This window comes from Brachyistius frenatus, unplaced genomic scaffold, assembly GCF_029030835.1.
Source record: "Brachyistius frenatus isolate BFR_SWC_R1_liver_20210118 unplaced genomic scaffold, ASM2903083v1 Contig_165, whole genome shotgun sequence".
In the NCBI taxonomy this organism is placed as follows: domain Eukaryota; kingdom Metazoa; phylum Chordata; class Actinopteri; family Embiotocidae; genus Brachyistius; species Brachyistius frenatus.
The window spans coordinates 474,275-496,242 of NW_027210764.1; the positions used below are offsets into that span (position 1 = coordinate 474,275).

The 21,968-nt window shown below is 41.5% G+C and overlaps 1 protein-coding gene across 1 annotated transcript in view; it reads right to left on the reverse strand.

Annotated features, from left to right (window-relative positions):
- ofcc1 (orofacial cleft 1 candidate 1) overlaps nucleotides 1–21,968 on the reverse strand; it is a 90,877-nt gene that overhangs the window by 53,610 nt on the left and 15,299 nt on the right. Inside the window, exons 4-16 of the mRNA XM_069716939.1 lie at nucleotides 21,891–21,961; nucleotides 21,345–21,520; nucleotides 18,000–18,104; nucleotides 17,279–17,362; nucleotides 14,878–15,102; nucleotides 14,408–14,505; nucleotides 12,977–13,057; nucleotides 12,580–12,641; nucleotides 11,083–11,203; nucleotides 6,227–6,469; nucleotides 2,376–2,524; nucleotides 2,047–2,161; nucleotides 925–1,234 (exon numbers count right to left, since the gene is read on the reverse strand). Coding sequence (XP_069573040.1) covers nucleotides 925–1,234; nucleotides 2,047–2,161; nucleotides 2,376–2,524; nucleotides 6,227–6,469; nucleotides 11,083–11,203; nucleotides 12,580–12,641; nucleotides 12,977–13,057; nucleotides 14,408–14,505; nucleotides 14,878–15,102; nucleotides 17,279–17,362; nucleotides 18,000–18,104; nucleotides 21,345–21,520; nucleotides 21,891–21,961 — 1,840 coding nt within the window. The remainder of the gene's footprint in view (nucleotides 1–924; nucleotides 1,235–2,046; nucleotides 2,162–2,375; nucleotides 2,525–6,226; nucleotides 6,470–11,082; nucleotides 11,204–12,579; nucleotides 12,642–12,976; nucleotides 13,058–14,407; nucleotides 14,506–14,877; nucleotides 15,103–17,278; nucleotides 17,363–17,999; nucleotides 18,105–21,344; nucleotides 21,521–21,890; nucleotides 21,962–21,968) is intronic.

Here is a 21,968-nt window from a genome sequence, read left to right on the forward strand (position 1 = left end):
GCACCACAATTTAGTAATCTAAAGAGAAAGGACTTCAGTCAGCTGGCAGAAAAGGACCAATACAGTTCTATTTATAGCTACAACATCTTTCTAATGTATCACTGTTTGAGGTGAAGAAAAATGAAAAATATTCTATTACTGCATTCAGACATTAAAGCCACAAGCCAGACCGTGTATGCATGATGACAAAAATCATACAATAGTTTGTGTTTGCCAAGTCAAAAGGTTTAGTTTAGCTTTGTCAGACACAGACTGGATTAAACAGTAGTGCACGAGATGGGTGCAAGAGACACTTCTGTGCATCTTAGTGATACACTACAGAGGACTGTAACTGTACAGCAATATTTCTCAGATACACTCCTTGAGCATCCAACAGATAAATACAAAAGAAATAATGATAGGACATTGCAGACATCTTGTTTTTCCAAAAGACCAAAGACTTTTAGCTTGACTACAATTTTTTTAACTCCTTTTTTGTGTGTGGCTGCTGATTAGACATGTTTACCCATTGGTTTCAATGTCAGAGCACTCAGGATTTGTTTACTTATTAAACTGGTGGTTGTATTTATCTGGAGGTCCATCAGCTATCAGGGAGCCCTAGTGTTGTCTTTGCTGCTTAAATATTTGCTTGAAATAACAACACATGCTACAGTGCATCTGTTGAGCTATGATAATAACATATAACTGATATATTATGTTATAACACATAACATAAGTGAGAAACATCCTTTGTTTAATGTAACTTTTGTCTGTCAAGTTCAGCCCACTGACTCCACCCAACCCAGCCCTCAAGCACATTCACCTCAGGGGAGAGTTGCTGGAAGTGAGGCCTGCCATTCTTCTTTTCCCAAAGCTGCTGACATTAGGGTGACATTTTCTCCCCACTGTGGCATAATCGTGGGGGTTTTAACATCGGACCCCTACCTGGCAGAGAGGAGGAAGAGCAAGCAGAATCAGCTGACAGGTGGAGAGGAGACCCCCGGTGAGAGTGTACCACAGTGGGCTCTGCTGCTCGGCAGCTGGGGCCTGCATGCGGCGGCTGTTGGGACTGAGGATGGAAGGGCGAAGGACAGAGGTGGGACTGTGACGGGGGCTGTGGCTGGAGTGACAGCTCGTTCTGGGGTTGATCATGATGGACCTCAGGTTGGGGTATGACAGCGGTGTTAAAAGGGGGTATCGATAGGGCGGTGCAGTGATCCGGGCCCCTCAATGTTCCTGGTGGAAGCCTGTTTACCTGAAACACAACAAATGAGAGGGAAGCAGGTCTGCCTGTGTGTGTTTCAGGTTTACATATGTGTTCAGTGAACATTAATAGAACCTCTTCATATTAATATCATCAGTAGTTATGCTCATATTATTCCATTGCGTCACCATTGTTGGTGGAAAAACAACATGTGTGTGTAATTACATTACAGGTGTTAGTGATCAAACTGCAGACATGGTGATCTTTTAGTATTTGTCATAGTGTGCCATAAAATAATTCTATTAAGCATCTAAATGTGACAAGAATATTGTGCATCCTATCGTGCTTTTGCGTATGCAAGGATGCACAAAAATGACCCCCAGGGATCAAAGTAACTGTAGACAACAGTAATGATAATGCAGTAATACAAACAACATGTCACAGTCAAAGGGACAAATAAAGAAGCAAACCCAAGACAAAGAGCTTTGTTCTGGGTTTTAATTCAATTAAGATGTTTACTAATCTAATCAATGCATCAGCTCAAATGCATCCGGAATTGCTGGGTAAAGATGTGGTTCTTGTTTGCTCTCTGGGGCCAATTTCCAATTTCTCTGTAAAAGCTTTTTATCATAGAAAATGAAAAAAATAAAAGAAATCCAACCCCCATCTATTCAGGTCCACCATTCTGCCTCCCAAACATCCCAGATAATAGGAAAAAAAACATGCACACACAACATATGGTATAACATAGAACTGTAAAAGATGCATATACCTGCACACACTTAAGAATGAAAACTAGATAGGAGAATCTTTAAAAGAAACATTGACACGCATGTTTCCTATTTGCAGACACAAACACACACCTGAAAATACAGGTTGCACAACCAGTGGTCCAGATCAGAGGAGATGAGGGCTTCAATTTTTTTAAACTGGTCCAGTTGTGTGCTTGGCTCCCCCCTGAGCAGTGGCGTTTTGAATCTGGGTTGATGACACATAACCGGTAGTGGTCACTTGCTTGATGGGCAAAGCGCTCATGAAAATTCCTCGAGCTATTTTTGATCAAACTTACGGCATCTGCTCTAAAAAATTAATTATAATTTCATGTCCTTTTATGTCATCATTTTCTGGGAATCATAGACAGGTTTAGTGACCTTGAGGTGCAACAATTAACTTTGATCTGCAGCTGACGCACCTGCCCTGGACCAGACCGAGGCCCGGCCCACAAACAGGAAATGCCCCCCAGGCTAGCATGGAGCTCACGTTACTGCTGTCTCCTGGTAGTGCAATCAGTTGGAAGACTAGCACCATGGAGGGGGCGATCTCACAGGCAGCAGGTAAGATCTGCAGAGGCATGGAGAGGCAAAAAGTCACTCACAGCTCCAATCAGGCGAACACACATGCCTGCAGGCCCGTACACTAACGTAAGCACACATACATGTGTGCAGACACATCAACGGAGCATGCAATGTACTAACCACACACTCACTCGCACCCACAAAGACAACGACAAACAGACACGCAGAGGGTAACAAACAGGACAGGAGCCCCGAGGGAGCCATTTATTCTATATCCTCTGGACTTGAATCCTCCCTTAACTTATTTCTGTGTTATTTATTGAGCCTTTTTAACTGCCGATCTTAACCGTTCAAATCAAGGAGACGCTTGAGTGATAAAGACTGTCAGCATGAAACGGCACGTGAAGAGCTTGGGATTGCCGTTGTAGTGTGAGCTGACAGTTACTGAATTTGTGATTCAGTGAGGCCACCATCGATCAAACTGATAATATTAAGGGTGTCTTGCAGGAAGCAAAAAGTGTTAGTGGTTAGCAGTCAATGGGAAACACATGCATTCTTATTTACCCCCAGAACGGTAGGGTTTGCTTAAAAAATGAACTGACAGCGAGGTGGGTGCGACTTCATCCATCACCGGGAGGAAATATTTTATTCCTTTATTAGTTGTAATGGAAAATGCAGAGGACTTGTTTTAACACATAAATCATGCGTATCCCTTTCACCCCCCGCAAATCTGCTTTTGGTACGCACCTGTGAAATGATGGGTAGCAGCGTGTGACTCAGGACATAAATTTATGGCATAATATCACAGATTATAGATATTGAGGATATTCATATTATTCATTTACTGTAAGAAATACGACCCGCATAAATAGTAATTTGTGTGCAGGCGTGAAGTGCCTGCGTGTCGACGTGCATTTGTTTGCATCTGTGCACATGTGGGAAGTCTACTGTTACTGCGAGGTTTGTTGGACTGGATGATGTGCTACAGTTTCCTCAGTTTGTTTACTGGAGGACCCACTTAAAGCCTTAGAAATATGCAGTTTAATTGAAAGCAGGAGAGAGGAAAAAAATAATTAACCATTTGACTGTATATAAAAGTGGACGTAGCTTCTATGTCTGAACAATGAGGCTGATGTGGAAGTGCCTTAAGCTGCGATACCACCGAGTGCCGCTAGAGGTTGGTTCCAAAAAGCCTCCGGCTCCATAAACTCAGTTATGAGTTTTGCTCGCTAAAATCCTTCTTATTAGCTTTCTGGCCGTCCATCTACAAATAATCCAGTCATTAAGCTCCAAAAAACAAACAGGGTTTTGTTGGGGGTGTGTCTGTTTGATTGACATGCCTGTGGTGCAGTAAGGTTATGGCTGTCGGTGGGCGGGACGTAGTATTGCCAGTACGCCCCCCCCCAGCTCACCCAAATATGGTCCCTACCGGCTCCAAACTGCTTAGGACTAATAAAACGAGGCTGATCAAAATCCCAACTGGAGGCTTCATAACAGCTGTTCACAAACCAATAAGTGACATCACTGTTGGTCATCACTAGTATTGACCACCATTTTGAGTGAGTTCACAGTTAAGTAACTGACCTTCTTTCCACACTGACCAAAACAGAGGAAAAAAGATTAAAAAGAAAAAAAAAACACGACCAAATTCATGGGTCTCTCCTTCTAGGACATTTCCTCATTTAGCTCTCTCCCTTCTTGTTCCTTCATGTCTTCCCGCTTTAATGTTAGAAGGAGGAAGTTTAAACCTTTTGTGTTAAAACTGCAACGAGACTGCGGGCCCTTCTCAACTCTTTTCAAGCATTCCCACTCTCCTGCATATCCAAGACATCTCCAACTGAACTGCACTGTTTCGGTCTAAATCCAAACCCAGGCACACAAAGCAAAGGGTGAATGAAAAAAAAAAAAAAAAAAAAAAAAAAAAAAAGTGGGAGAGAGCGATAGAGAGGGAGGAAAGGAAAATAAGCTCCTGGCTTCCTCCTACCATCGCTAATTCCTCATTTCCTCTTAGAAGGCTCTGCAAGCACTCCTGAAATTGCACGCTATAGTGTGGGCAAGAGGAAAGAGAGAGAAAACATCTGAGCCAATCCTGGTAGTCTCAAGACAAATCTGATCAGCGTTTCCACCACTATCAATGAGGACAACAACAACTGGTTTGTCTATAAAGCACAGCTGAGGGTTTGGGGAGAGGAGAGAAGGCAGAGTGACATGAGGCATTTAACCATGCCGTACTTAAACCTTTTTTACCTCTGAATCAGATCCCAGGTCTACATTCACTTTATGCCAGCTTTTACCCCATCCTTTATGTTTGATGGGAGCTGGAGACAATATAATCAGGATGCTCTGGCTCAGTGAATACGCCCACCAGCACATTGACAGTGTCCACATGAGCTAAATGCTCCAGCTAGGCCTTTAGAGTTGCCATCAGAACAGTGAAGAAACCCTTTCTGAGCCTGTACAAGACTCTATGGGATCAGGAGTGACACTGAATTTAGTGGCTTCTGTTTTAAAATCTTTTGTACTGTGCACACATCCTCAATGAATAAATGTAACCAAAGAGTTCTAATCCACTGGTCAATATCGACCATCCAAAATGAGTATGTGGGTTTTTAAGATTAGTGCGGCTTCTATAGAAGAGGCTTTCCTTCATATCAAGAGGTTTAGGAAAGTGGTTGTGAAATGTGATAGATCTCATCTAATGTAATGTGCTGTGTTGGTTCATCAAAAGAACCAAATGGGAAAATATATTTAGCTTTCTGTTATGCAGTGGAAATGGAGGTTGAGATTCAAAAATATTATATTTTAGTCAATTTTGCATAACTTTTCTATTTCTGCTGTTATTCTCCTTGATCCTGCTCAGATATGTTACAGCTGCTCAAAGACACGTGGAGAAGAAACTAAATGTTTCACTGCATTTGTACTTCATTTTCATTCCAATAAAACATTACTTTCTTATATAAATGAATAATTGATCTTGGGTTTGATTTACATGCATGGATTAAATGTCATGTTTGAGAAGTTGTTGTTTTATTCATAGGAGATCCCCAGAGAAAAACCTAGAGGCTGTGTGTGGCATTTTTTCATATGCTGCCTTCTACAGTAATATAACTTCTCATAACCCCTTCAGTCTAGGAACTGCTCCATCTTCACTGCAACTGATGAAAACGAAGGAAACAAAAAGAGGGATTTTGTGAAAACGTGGCAAAAGCAAAATCTAGGAAAGCACTGTGGTAGGTTCTGTCACAACGATATTTTTCTGTTGTATGTTTGTTTTTAAGATTGCGTTTGACTAAAATATTCCATTGAATTTCATATCGAAGGCTTCGTCCATGCGTTTTAATTTGGGCTCCCGCAGTGACAAAATTGCTAACAGATGAGAGATATGTTTTATATTTATTTATAGACACACAAAAAAATATTCAAAGTAGATTTCCCAAGCCGTGTGCACATAAAGTGGTTCTTAGTTAATACAAGTCAATAAAAGCATATTAGTGTCAATAGTGGACAAAAATATGCCAATGGTATTTTCTAAATGCAAACCTTTCTGTATTTTTTTTTTTAAACAGCCACATTCATAGTTGTCTTTCAGTTCTGGGACCTTAATTGTGAATGTCATCGCTGACTGCTAATCAAACATTTGTAATTCATGAGCTAAATGTTGTTTTGTTTAAAATGAACCCATAATCTCACATCCCATGTTTTGCCACATCCAACACTTCAAAACAAAACAAATTGAATATACTGCCACCGTGAACAGGCTCTGGTTAATGTGCAGGTCGTTGTCGTGGTAGCGGCCCCGATGCTCGGTCGGCTCAGTGGACACTGCGCTGGTTTGCTGCTCTTTCTTACTGCGGCAGGCCAGAGCTGGACCCCCGAGACGGCTGTGAAGTGCCACGCTCACAGTATAGAGGCCCCTGGGAAGCTTGTCTCTGGTGGCTCTCAGGCAACACACACACACCTCCACAGGCTGGGGAGTGGTGCTTCGTTCCCCCTAAAAAACACAAAGTGCAATACATCAGATTTGATTGCAATACTTTATCAATTCCTTTTTATCTTCTTCCATGGAGGTTAGGCATTTTAGCAGATCCTGTATTGTCTCATTTCAAAAGAAAAAGGAGAGTCTACTACCTTTATATGCAATGTTAGTAGCGTTAATAAGACAAATGCAACATAAACACTGATATTATAGAAACACCACCCTGTCAGTTTTTGTTTGCAGGTAAATGTAGCCAGCAGGCAATATAATGCATCACACACCTGTAAATATAAACAGTCCATCTTCCTGCAAATAATTTGTTGACTGTGTGGGGCTAAAATATTGACATTAGTTGTAAATGCTGGCACCAGTTATGTTGTTTAAGCTACACCCCCACCTCCCACCCCCCACCATCCCTCACCCTATTTGCACAAGTGCTGTGTAAATAAAGGTGACTTTTTTGTTACTTTTTTTCAACACACAGTTGTTGAAATCGTTGCATCCCCTATCCTTGTCCTTCCTCTTGTAATAGGTTTGACTTTCAGATTAGCGAAGTCTTGCGCTGCGTTTACTTTACATTTTGAGGACAAACAGCTTTAACAACCTGTTTGGGGTTTGCCAAATGGCATTTAAAAGAACTTTGAGAGCATGAGGAGAAATACTCTTCGGACTGATGAGAGAAAAAAATGAACTTTTTGTGCTGAACTGCTAGCACTGTGTCTGGATAAAACCAGGCACTGTTCATTACCTGGTTAATGGCATCCCTGTGGTAAATCCTAGGGATGCTATAGTGGTGCAGCAGGGACGGGAGATTGATAAGAACTGAGGGAAGGATGAATGCAGCCAAATACATTAAAAAAAAAATTAAAAAAAAAAAACTGCTCCAGAGTGCACAGGACCAGGGACTAGTGGTGCCCCTGTTCACCGTTCACGATAATAACCCAAAGCATACAGATAAAGCAATGCAGTTCCTTTGGGACACGTTTCTGACTGTCCTTGAGGAGCCCAGACTTAAACTCCACCGAACATCAGTGGCAGTTCACAGGCGCTTGCCATCCAATCTGACAGGGCTTGGAGAGATACTGCCAGAAAGAACGAGATAAACTGCCCAAATCTAGATGTGTAAAGCTTTTTAGAGACTAACCCAAGAAAGCTCAGAGCTGCAATTGCTGCCCAAGAGGCTACAAAGCACTGAGCTGATTTTTATTTTATTTTTTTAATTGTACAAATTTGTAATGATATGTTTGTATTTTGCCATTGTAGTTTATTTAGAGTAGGGTGGGCACAAAAGCGGCAAAAATATACATTACAAATGTATCTATAACACAGTAAAGTAAAGGGGTCTTAATAATAAAATCAGGGTTTACATCTACTGTTAAGGCATCTAGGCCTTGCTCAAGAGCACATCAGCATTCCTGGTTATTGAAGTTAGATAGTCCATTCAGATGAAGGTTTCAAAACGCCAGCCTTCTGGTAGCGATATTATCCCACTAACCTTCAGGCTACATCAGCCCACTTGTTGTTTATTTGCTTGTTTTGCTTTGGTGACATGTGCCTTGTTTCAGGGCTTAAGATGAGTAATAGACTAAGCTGGCTAGACAGTTTAGTTATTTTTTATGAAACATAATCAGAGAACAATATAAATACATATTCAGCCTTTTGTCCCCGGTGGCATCTGTTGAACGGCACTGAATGAAAAGTCAATCTGGTTTAAACAGAGCCACTTGGTCTTTGTCACCATTTTCATGTTTTGAAAGTTGAAGAGCAAAGTTGGTCCACTGTTTGCCTTCTTCGACAATCTGTCTATCCCAAGCTATAGTAGAGATAACGGTATCAGATGGATAGAAGTCAAGGTGTTTCCATGCAATCCTGTGGATTATTTGGTAGCGCGGGTTGCCCACTAATCATAAGGGTGGCTGTTCAATCCCGAGTTCCTGGCCAAATACTGAAGTGTCCTTGTCCAAGGCACTGAACCACAAGTTGCGAATGGTGGCAGGCGAGCACCTTGCATGGCAGTTCTGCCACCATTGGTACGGAAATGTGTGAGTTGTGGCCGATTGGGAGGCACATTGTGTCAGTGATAATATAAATCCATTTACCATTCACACTGAGATATATATATATATATGTATATATTGTTGTATGAGTATGTACAATGACAATAAATATGAATACAATCTAATCTACCTCAAAAATCAAGTAAAATTTTTGACTCAGAACAATCTTTCCTATCCCTTCCTTTCTTATTCTATCCATCCATATATTCTACCCTACCTGATCCTGTCCTATTCTATCCTATCATATGCTTTCCTAAGTGCAGGAATTTATGATTATCAAAGTCGCATCCCCTAATTCCTATTTATTTTATGTGCTCAAATTTACACCATGTTAACCAGTTCCCGAGGGCAAATTTTGAGTGTCTGGCAATTAAAGCACTCAGTTCCAATCAATGATATAGTAGCACTCAGGGCACACACACACACACACACACACACACACACACACACACACACACACACACACACACACACACACACACACTTATACATCTTATGCAGTGTTTGTTTTACAGTATACAGTCCTGTGTGTACCTGTGACAGCTCCTTTCCTTTTAACAGACACACAGCACAGCAACATTCATCTAGTGAGGACTGGTGATGCCCACTGCTCTGCCAGGCTGTGAGGAGGGGGGAGGGGGTGGGGGGAGGGTGGCGTATGCCGTGCCTCACAGTAATGCCCCTCAATCTCCCCACTGAGAGCATCTTTGCACACCAAAACAACCAAAACAATTTAGGCAGAAGTGAAATTAGTATAATTGGTGGCAAAGCGGTTTAGCCCACACATCTCACATTTGGGAGGAGGTGATGAAGGCCTCCAAACCCCCACACTGGAAAGAGATGTATGGATGCCGACTAGAAAGGAAGAGGAGGAGGAGAAAGGAGAATAAAGAGGCAAAGAAATACAAAATAATAACGTCACACTGGTGTCCAATTTGCACTGTGTATGTCTTTAAGAAGTATTGTTATTATCTGGCCCACATGCTTGCACAGGCACCATGAGAGACAGTCAAGACAGCAAGGCGAAGGTAAAAGGTGAAGTGAGCCAATTTTCCATATCAGAGGTGGCTCGTTTGCCCCGAGCCTGAGTTGTGCCTAAAGTGCCATAACATTACAGCACTCCTACAGATGAGATCAAAGGCTCTAGTGAAGGATCCTCCGTGATTTTGCTGGCAAGCGCCGTCCTTTCGCTGAAATATCTTTTCAGGGCTTTCCACACATTGACTGATCACACAAAATGCACTCTTAATAGAGACAGGAAATGCCACATACAAAAACTTCCTTTCTTTCTAAGTATGGGCTAATATTCAGAGATTAAGCTTTCTCGTTAATTATTTTCATTTTAATTAGTAAATCTTAATTAACAATGAACATTTACCCTTAAAATTTTTTGGCTTCGGAATGAAGGAGGGGGGTGAAGAAAGGAGAGAATAAATATGACAATCTTTTTGGGACCTCCGGGCAGGATTACTGATGCAGGCTGCCTTAGTTATTAAACACGTTCTAAATTAAATGCCTCCATGAATTTTGCACAGAAATATATTTTCATAGTTTTGCATGCCAAATGTGACATTTTATATTTCAGATTCATCTCGCTGCAGTAATTTTAGGGAAATGTCATATAAACAAAGATTTTGTCATTTACCAAAGGAAATTACTATGCGTGGCAGGTTTGGCCATTGCGTTCTCTCTGTCTCTCTTTCCCTCTCCCTCCTTTGCCCCCTATTCTGCCTGTGCTAGTTGTTTCAAGTCAGCAAGCCATAAAAAATCTTTATCTCAGTGAAACACAGCAATTTGGGAGATAATCGAATGGTGACTGGGGGGCACAAACGCCAGTCTGAGGAATTATACCACAATCTCCCCTGCATTTACAACCTTCCTCAAAGCCAGTTGTCACCCTGGAAGGAAAGCCCCCGACTGAAGATTCATTACATCTTTAAGCCAGCACGGTGGCATGGCAGCCTCATCCCCAGATGCAACACAACAGCACACTCCTCCCACAGCTGGTGATGCTCCCGCTAAAGCTGCAGTCCCCTTCTCTCTTTCCCACTGGCTTCTCTTTTCTCTCCTCTCCCTCTGTTCCCCCTTTTTTCATCTCCAAAGACTCCTTTTTCCTCCTACTTATATTCCCAAAACCAAAGACTCCATCCACACAAAGCAGGAAAACAAATTCTTTATATACTGTATAGAAATAATGCCTGGATAGTTAGCATACTGTACAGGGAATCCTTTGATTTCGTGTTGTATAGTGCCTGCACGTGCCTGTGTGTAGGCATGAGCACATACAGTAGCAGTGAATTAGAAAAACTAGAAAATAAGGGATATCATTTTCCGATTCTCCAACAGGTCCCATTCATTACAGGATTTCACATAATTACATCATTTTACTGTTTTTTAACAAACAACGCTGCCTTTTTTTGAAGATGTGTAAACACCTCAGGAACAGTATCTTCTCCTGTGACACCACCCTCTTAGAGATTAAGGGCTATGTCACTTCCTGTTTAATATGCTTTCTGTTTCCTATGAGCGCGTGCTTCTCCGTCCGCAGTCGCAGCGGCCAACAGATCTTACCTGCCACAGCGGCCGTGATGCTACAAAGGGGGATTCTGGGAGCTCTGTCATCTGGCTGTATTTGGCCACCGCTTCTTCTTGGCCTTCCCCCAGCGCTCTGAGTGACGGGTTCTCCGTGTGTCTGCCGCTGTACGTGCACACACACACACACACACACACACACACACACACACACACACACACACACACACACACACACACACACACACACACACACACACACACACACACACACACACACACACACACACACACGAGTATATGATACACACAAACACAAGAGGCTAACCCTGTTAACAGCCACCTGCATTTTGGACCCTCTGTTGTTCCACTCCGTAGCCAACAGCAGCTCAATTTAATAACACCACAACAAAACACTTTCCACTGGGTCTCTTCTCTTTCTCTCTCTCTCTTTCTTTCTTCCCCCCCACTCTCTCTCTCTCTCTCTCTCTCTCTCTCCCTTTCTCTCTCCGCCTTTCAATCTTATCAGTGGTAATGTAATAAGCGGTTGCTTCGCTCTGTCTCCTCACCACCTCTCTTAATTCCTCAAAATAAAGCAATATCACAGGGGCCCTGGCCTGCCTGTGACTGGGGATAAGATGCTTGTAAAAGGAAGGATAATTCAGCAAATAAATGCTCGGCATCAAAGGCAGGCACTGGATCTTTCTTTCCTTTCTCTCCTTCTCTCCCTCCTCTCTGTTTGCCTATCAAAAGTATTACATGTGCTTTCATCAGTTCACAACAAGGCACAATGTGCTTCCTAATGCAATTACTCAACCTCCATTAAATCAGAAACAGTGGAAACAAATGAATTACACATTTGTTACAAAAACCACAAGTCAGCTCGGCGTCTCTGGTCTTTATTTCTTTTCTTTTTTTTCTTTACCAGGCGTAGGGAGAGAAAAAGTGGAATAATTTCTCATTCAATTTCAGGCAGATGTAGCCCTAGGTGATGCATAGAAAGTCTCCCATGTCTAATAGCCACCCACCATTGATATCAGAAGGAATTTACAGGGTTCAAGGCTGTCGAGAAGAGGTCATCTTGCTAAAACTCTAAACCACATTCATCTGACAGGGCTGGTGTCCGACTACCACCCACCCATAATACAACCCAACCCAACGCGAGACAAGATACTGATGTGTACAGTAGTGCCTTGATTTTATCATGTCAGCCGGCATGGTAGTCCATAATTACTAAAAACTTAAACACGCTAAGCTGATTGCCTGTGGGGCTCTCGCTACAAGATGTGATGTGTGATCGCTGACTAAAGTGGATGGACTAAGAATTGATGCACCTCCGAGCCCAATGACACGGACAGATTTCTGTGCCCCGGAGCCACGCTACCCACAATGCAATGCCATGCGGAGGACATATGAATTACATGCCTTCCCGAACGTCGCTGGAAATACAAATGCCTTTCACACAATTAATGATTGGAGTCGTGTGACATCAATTTTACATATGGGGAGAAATATGAAATGGGCTGGACTCACCACTGAAGCAGCGTGTTCAGCCGGGGTTGTGGTGCCTCGTCACAGTCTCTTTGTGAAGTGGGCTCCTTTGAAATATGAAAGCAGATATGTTAACAAACATTGTTAATGCGTTAACCATTATTAAGATCACCAGCTAATTGACAGTTTATTTTAATTTAAACCATATCAATCCAAATAATAATGTTGGATATTAATTTCTGAAACAGTAATAACACACATTTGAAGCTAGTTGAGGTATGCACAAATAGAATGAGAAAATATATGATTTATATATGATGAATGTCCTCTGCTTGTAAAGTGGCCTAAAAGCAGCATTTAGTCTCAATGTTAATGCCTTAAAGGCAGTTATAGCTACAACAAAAAAAACAACACATGCTTCATACAGTACATGAGCATTTACCTTAACATTGCCAGTGAAGAAGGCCATTAGTCTTGTCTTTGCCCACTCACTCCTCTTCAAGGGTCCCTTCTGAGCCCCTTGCTAAAAATATGTGGAAGTACACATGCACACTTTCTTTGGATGCAGCTTTGTGAAACAGTGCAGTGCGCCATAATGGCAGAATTAAGCACAAGGAGCAACTGTAATGCAATCTGCAGGCAATCGATACTGAGCCAGACCCTAAAGACATGTAGCGTTTGATGAGTATTTCTGCCGGTTTTACATTCAGTCAGCACATTCACACTCCCCATTCAGACACATTGACACTGCTAAGTGACAGCGTCTCGCCCTGTAGAGGCTTTGTACGGCAGAATAGAGACAGAAGAAAAATGCTATTATTTTTAAAATAGATGTGAAATCTCTGGTGGATAATGTGCTTTCAATGGGAGGTGGGTGTGGAAACAGTAGGGGAGCGCATACACATTATGGTAGAATAACACTGATCCCAATACTGATACAGTACTGAGTGGATGCTGCTGATTATCCAGTATAGGGAGGATGAGTCAACTGTTGCTGCGTCTTCCAAGCGACAGTGAGACATTGTTGAACAATTTTTTTTCCCAATTACACTTACTTTCTATTCATGTAATTTGATACTCCTACTCCCCTTTTCAAATGAGATTATAACTAAAAATACAGTGGAGGGAAGTTCTGCATTCTGTTTACATGTGCACTCATGTTTGTGTTCCTTTGCAACCAGCACAATGGAAACCCATGTTCTTGTATCCACTCCCATTTCTCTTCTGACTGATGGAATACAAACACTTGCTTTCAAAGAAGCTTCAGATCCCTACTCCCCAGTTGGAAAATAATATGCAGTCATGCTCTATTTTTTTTCTGAAAAGATCGTAAGACGGGTAAAGAAGCATAGAAAATTCAGCTTCTGTCAGAAACAAATATGCATAATAATGCACAACAAAGTTGAAAAGACAGAATAATACAGTCTCCAAAAATAAGTTCATTGTGCGAGCATACCATATATAGCATAGAATATGGAGTTGAAATCCATGCACTAATTTTGAGCAGACCATGAATGAATAATCTAACCTCCGAAATAACTTGAATGCATGTTGTACAAAGGAATTTCATATGAGTGCACTGAGCTTGGATTCAGCCCACTTCCATAAAAATGAAATGCAAAATCTTTCCACAGGTAGAGGAGGAGATAGAAAAAAGTTTCGGGACAAGAGAAAAAAGAAGCAAATATGGAAAGAGAAAGAATAAGTCCCACATAGAGTATACAAACAGGCATGTGAACAGACAAAAACAGACGCACACATGCACACACTCTGTGTCCATTAGCCAAGCCACTGATACACAGCATAATGGACATGGCTGATGTGCTGGTGAATATGGGATGATGACACAGATATTCCTCTTTGTAGCCCTGACCTGCTGCAGTGAAAGGCTGCCAAGCGTGATCATGTCAGGCCGCACACGCTCCCTCAGCTGCTGGGCGTAGTGGGGGATCACCTCCTCAGCTGTCCTCACTGCAAGAAATAACACAGAGGCAGTGAAAACCTTCTATTATTTGACAAAAATGTAACATTTCGGCAGCATTATAATTAATTCTTTAAATATTATGTCATGTGTCCTATTATTTCACTTCACCGTGGAATGAAAATATTGTCCACAGACAAAGAACACAACAAATATGTATAGAATCTTCGCAAAATGATTCCTCGGTAGCTTTAACACTGATATTATATAACGTATGCACCAATAAAATACATTTTCCACTCCCTACCATACATTTTATACTATCATATCATCCCTATAGTATAGTAATATAATAATATAGTAACATAATGGCTCGCTACATAAGAAATCAAACATAAAATCAAATAACAGGATAGCTTTACTTTTTATAGTGCTTTCTCTGCCCATTACCATCCTCCCTGCTTCGAGTCCAGCCTCTCCTCCCAGCCCAGCACCAACCTCAGCCTGGGTTTTGGCAATGGTATGGGCCGGGGAGGGCCTGGAGCCCGAGGCATCACCACCACTGTGGAGCAGCAGTCGCCGCTGAAGCACCAGATCACCCGCCTTCACCTCCAACACCTCCTCATCCCTGGAGGCTAGCAGCGTACCTGGAGAGATACGCATCAGTGGGCATGCACAGACACAGACACACACACAGACACACACACAGACACACAGATGAATCCACACTCATAAACATCAGCGCGTGCATTCTCATACTGATGGATGAGCATACTTAGCACATCCAGACACACTCTCATAGAGATGAGTATGTTTATAAAGACAAAATGGAAGTGGACACTGATGTACTGAAACAGAAAGTCACACAAACATACAATGTGAACATACACAAAACCATAGTATCATATTCCCACAAACTTAACATATTCTGAACTGAATCAGGACTGTAGTTGTACATGGGCATGAAAGCAGGACCACATTAGGAAGGACCACAGTTGTTTATTCAAGTAAAGGATGCGGTCTTCAACTGGAAACATCTCCTAGCAATACCCATCTGAAAATTAGACAAAATGCATCTCTGGAATTTTATAATGACATAAACATTGGGAACTTTTTTTTTTGTTCTTTTTTTTTTAAACTTAAGAGCAAATGTAAAATAAGTTGCTGAATGCGGAATAAGCTGTTTCTATCAAAAGAAGAGATTTTTGCAGGTAACGTTCTTCCAGTAAAAGCCTCACTGAGTTGTGAACGAGCCCATACACTGAAAGAAAGTTTTCTTCTGTGTGTATGTGAAGCAGTTTCAAGTTAATAACCCAGAATGCTTTGCTGAATGCAGAGAAACATAATCTACAGTTGCTAACCTGCTCGCTATGTGTCTTTTCAGTTTTGCCTCGTTGGTAGAAAGCATGAGATATTCTTCTTTCAACGTGTGCAGTCCAATATGTGTAACAGCCAAAGCTGTTATCATTGCCTAATGCTTTTCATGTAGAAGCTGATATCAATGCCTAACGCCTCACAGAGAACTAGAATGAATAGAATGCCAGTTTTGTGGTCTTTCATCTGCAAGCCAAAGCAAAGGAATTTATCGAGATAAAAAAAAAAGAGAACTGAAGATCTTTGACAGACAGAAGGGATTTCTCCAGGATTTATTTTTTATTTTTTTCTCTGAAGAATATATCGACAGCACTGGCCACTGTCCATTTCATTAATACTTTGTCTTATTCACACTCTTTCTAGTGAAATGTGTTGGTGCTTTGTGGCAGGCTGTAAAAGCGGAAACAAAAGCCTGAGAAGCAGTCACAAGATGTCAGGCTCAGTGCTGACATACTCATACTACCAGGTTCTGCAGTTGCAAAGAGGACTTGCCTACACCGGTGGGAGGCATCCATACAACTGTATAAGGTGATTGTCTTGAAGTCTATTGTAGCTCGGTCAAGTGCTAACTGGCACTCACAGCGGGGTCTCTCTCTCTCTCTCTCTCTCTCTCTCTCTCTCTCTCTCTCTCTCTCTCTCTGTCTTTTGCACGGAGCAACTGTTAATCCAAGATCCTCTTTACTTTCTCTGTGGGATTTCATGAACATTCCCAGACAATGGAAGGGGCTGCTAATCTCAGTGGTACAGCTAAATCCAGAACAATGCCAAATAATACACGCCAGCTAAATTCCACCGTGCTGAAGCGGGCCTAAACCCATCACTTGTGCGCCGGAATTACAAGGGAGATGTGCGTCATGTCAACAGGATCTGGTATAACTGTCTTCCTCCAGAACAATGCTGAGCTTAAACCATCTCAATGTTGCCTGGATGGCTACATATTTAAATGAAACTGAGCTAATGAGAAAAGGCACGCCTACTGTGAGACAATGGTTGTGCTTGGAAAGCACCGACTACTCGTGAGGGTCCGTTTCTAGTTTATTCTTTGTTCTATGGCGGCGCTGATATCAGTGTTAGAGGAAAATGTGGTGTCTTATTTTTGTCTGGCTTGTTTATGATACCTCTGGTTTGAGCTTTGCTGTAACTAAAGACTGTAGAACACGATGGAAAATTTGATACATTGGATCTTTGGTTTTGTTAAGTTTAAACATGAAGGTTTTTATCAGTATAAATTTGAAAATAAAAAGACAAAAGTGTTTCTTTAGTGTGAAAACAAATTCAGTGCGAGTACATCTTCAACATAGTTTAACTTTAACATCGAGCAGCATTTTGTAGAGCGACCACGACAGGATAATGAAAACAGGACATGTCATGGTAACTGGTCTGATTTAAAGTTGTAAAATTTGTCTCTAATTTAATACCAATTTAGTACAGTAATATGGGGATACATACCAGGTATGTCTATGAAGGTGTCTTCCTCCTCCAGCAATGCAGCCATTCTTTCATACAGTCTGTTTTCATCAGTATTCAGTACTGCTACAAATCAAAACAATTATGAAATGAATACCCTGAACGGAGCTGGAAAATTACATGCATCTATGTGCTTCAAAATTACGTTGTATTTATCAAACAAGTCAATCTAAACTTAACATGCAAACCAGAGACATTAACCATGGCAGGAGAAGGGTGAAAATCAAGTGTATGTAGAGGGGTAATGAAATAGGAGCATTAACATGCCTGTTAGACGGCCTGTCATCATTTGATGAGATTTGATTTGGTGAATCCTTTGATATTACACGGCAGTGATATCCAAAAGATACAGGTGAAATGGTTTCTCCATTAATAGCCAGGTTTCATTATAACATGCATATTACTTGGCTCCCAAGAGCTCGCTTTTAATAGGCCTACTTCAAGAGGCGGCTGCAAACTATTGATATGGCTCTGTGTGTGTCATTTGACAAGGGAGAGGAAAACGCCACGGTGAAATGAAAACTGACCAATGATAAGTGACCTTCATCAATGACAACGAGTTGGGTGGCCAATCTTGTGGTGCCATCGCTTGGTGTATTTACATAGACGGTCCTGCCGTCACAAATGGCAGCCTGCTACGAGTGATCTCTCTCACCCCTCTTTAATGAACCGAGGAGAACCATTATGACAGAGAATGGCGTACTTAATTCCAGCTCATCTTCAGCGCTGACCCCAGCCGTCCTGCGATGCCTTGGGTCTGTCTGCTCTGCCGACGACGGGTCAAAGTAATTTTGGGCACATTCATTTCCTGTGGAAAGTGCGAGAAGAGAGAGAATGAGAAAAAGAGGGGTTGGGAGTTGGTAGAGGGTGGGGGGAGGAGGAAGGGAGTTGTCCAGGTTCAGGTTAGTGGTTATTAGAAGCACATGAAGCAAAATGTTAATTTTGAAACCCACACTGTCGAAGGGCAGTGGCAGCGGCTGCGACCAGATAAGGCAGAGCCAAGATGAGACAGGAGTTCAGAGGCAGAGAGAGAGAAGTGGGAAAGAGACTGCTGGGCTTCTCCGTGCACCTCTCCGTGGCCCGCGGTGCTCTGGGGCCTAATTAGCATGCCGCAAAAGGTCACGGTAGGCAATCTCTTAAATACGACTGCCATATGTTTGCCGTGTTCAAAAGGAACTAATGAGAAAGTCTACAAGCCCAAAAGTACCTGGAATTTCAAAGACAATACCTTCTAAATACTCTGAGGTCAGCGGCCTAGAGGACCAGGCAAGTTTGGAGGAGGAGATCCAAAGGAAAATAACCTGAGCCCATGTCGCATTGACTTCTTATTAGCAATCACTGACCTATGGGTATCAAGTCTGCTCCACAGAGTTTATGGGAATCGAATGGCTCCGGGGCTCTTTCTATTAAGGGTACACCCCACCAAGCAGCTTTCTTAACCCCAAATCATTCTCATTACAAGCCTTGAATATTTCACTCCAATCTAAATTGCTTTACTTGTATTTCTCAGGTTGTGGGGCAAAAAAATGCATGGTGCATTAAATCATGTTATATATTCCACACAAGGACTGCCTTTATAGACATCTGAGGGTATCGGCACTTGGATGCATAAAAATGTGAGTACGTGTGTTTGCATAGGAGCACCACCGGTCCACTACCGGGAAAAAAGTTCACTGGGATTCTTCCGCGTTCGTATGAAATATCTGTATGAGGTTTTCACACTCTGTCCACACTCGAAGTTAAACATTCAGACTGCAATACTTATTAAACGAGGAGCAGCCGTCTGACTCTTCATTGGCGCCATAAATTGACTGGGAAATTCACATGTTAAATCCCTCTGCATTGTTAAAAGAGAGTTTGAACAATTTCTCCGCAAATAGCTCTGAGGTTATGAAACCCTTTTTTCAAATACAAATTTGCATAATGGTAGGAGCTTCGTGAATCGCCTTTTGAATCATAGCTGTGATTTACCTAAATAGTCTAGCTGCCCTTTCGATTCATCTCTCTAATGAAAATTTCAATTATCTGTTCTTACATGCACAATATCGGCAACTAGCACTTCTACCCAGCTGGAGATACGTTTAACAGAGACTGAAAGATAATGAAAGATTCTGGTGAAGGCCAAACTGTCACAAACATGGAGAAATCTGCTTCTGGATCTACCAATAAAGGCAAACAAGTCACTGAACCGAAATTAAAAAGTTGAATGATTGTTAAGGTAAATTCTATAATCACTGCAAATATTCAAAAGAAAATGAAGTTATAGAATGTAATTATATTTATATATACATTGCATGCAGAAAGAGAGAGACACATGCATGTAATAAGATGGACTTAATAGAACCCTCTTAATAGCTAAATCTACACAGATAGATGTGCATGTACACCTCGATATGAAATGCATTACATTTTCTAGTTTTAATAAACTACTTTATGGTTGCTTAAAGGATGTGGCAAGTATTCTAATTTACATTTACAAATAATACAACAAAAGAGAATAGGAACAATCTGCAATTTCACCAGTCAACACACCAATAGATGTTGAATAAATGTCTTCAATCGATACAGTGAGACTGAATGGATCATGTAGTCCTAACAAAAGTAATCTCTTGGGGGGAACACAATTTTTGGACAGATTATTTAAAAGCCATTGAAGCATGTTTTTATTCTTTGTTTTGCTTGTTGTTGTTATTTGCTCGTTTGACTTTGAATATAAATAAAGTAGATAAAATGAGCAAACAATTATTAGGTTCAAATCCATATATTGCACAAAATTGTCATTAATCTCTACCATCAGAATAACATATCATCATAATGATGTGATTCTATTCTATTTATTTATTTTGGGAGGTGCTGAGTCATGCAATACTGGGTAATATATTGCAATGTTGCACTGTCAAGAATATTCTTTCTTTCTTTTCTGCTATATACAGCGTTTTCTGCTGATATTTCTACACAGAAATTAGAAATACATAAAAACTTGAACTTGATACAGTTAACTGTGACTTTTATAAAACAAAAAAGGGACTTTGAACCACCACAACGTATTGACATTCCATACAGTGTGTGTGTGTGTGTGTGTGTGTGTGTGTGTGTGTGTGTGTGTGTGTGTGTGTGTGTGTGTGTGTGTGTGTGTGTGTGTGTGTCACCACAGGATCCCCGTGTCCAGTTCCTCTTTATTACTCTCAGTTACTGACAGTCAGAACATGTCTCCCCAAACAGACAGGACCTCATTCTTCAACATGGTTGAGAGAAAATGAGAGAAATTGCAGAGAAATCTGCAATTTGACCCTCCTCATATATGCTTATGCTGGACATTGAGTGTGTTTAATTCAGGCCAGAATACACAAGAAAGGAGGGAGAAAGAAAAAGCGACTGTTCCATTGAATCAACTTTAAAACAAATATTATATTTCACACAAGTGTAATTCGATTTCTTGTGCAGAAAAAAAATCATGACAATATTGATAATAATTACTAGCCATACACAGCAAAACCAAAATAAAGCACATTAAATCAAAAATCTAAAATGTGACTCATCCCTGAGAAAACTGGCACGCTCGCAACCTCGAACGCATCCTAATTTACCATCCCATTCCTCAAGAGTTCTCCCTGACATACTGAATTATAAGGGGGCATATTCATATGCCTGATTGGCCTTAAGCCGTGTTTCGGGGGCGTTGTGAGTACACCACACAGACAGCGGATCGGCTTGGTAGCGTAGTAGCGTATGTAAATGCACTCTCCTATGACTCCAGCCCACCACAAGGCATGTAGCCGAGAGTGGGAGTCAAGGCTGATTGTGTCGAGGGTACTTCTAGATAGAGATAGAACACCCACTACTGTAGCGTTCTCCAGCAGAGGAAGAAGTTATACGAGGGTTGCTTGTTAGGACAAGCTTGCTTTGGAATGCAGGGACCAAGGGGCCCCCCAAATGGAGAGAGAGAGAGAGAGAGGAAAAGAGAAAGAAAGAGGGAGTGAGAGAAAGGTTAGATCAGGAACACATCTACTGTCAACAAATTTGAGGCTAATGAAGAATGAAGCTTCACCTCTTTCTTTGGCAGGGGCTTGCAGCTCCATTTTTTTTGGGTGAGCTGCAAGGGTGCTATCTGGCCTGTCACCTCGAATTTCTCTCCCCAGCCAAACCGGAGGAATAGAAAGCTCAGTGCTTCCTCCTCCATCGAAAGCTGGGTTTTCTATGCCCACCACGGTAGCTCGCTCTTCTCTCCCTGACAAAATAAGCAGAAACATAAATGAAAAGACGGCGACATGAAGGGCCAATACAACAGTTAGGTCAAAGGGATTCATTAAAAACAAAGCATATTTATTAACAGCCAAATTCTATTGGTGATTTCTCTGCCACAAAATGCTTAAGCGCATCCTCCTCCAATGATACTAAAACACAATTAGGTTAAAATTAAATCACAATCTTGCAGGAGGAGGAGAGAAAAAAAAAAGAGGAGAAGAAGAAATGATTAAAATAATTACAAATTGCGCCCTGACAAGCAAGAGCAAAATTTAGCCCAAAGCCATTTGTCTGTAATTAGTTAATTAATCCTTACACAAATTATGAGCAATAACTCATCAAGCAGGACTCACCCATCAGAAATTCAGCCGACTTGGATTTCTTCTGCTTAGGTTGCTGCAGAGCCTTCTGCTGTAACTTCTGGAGG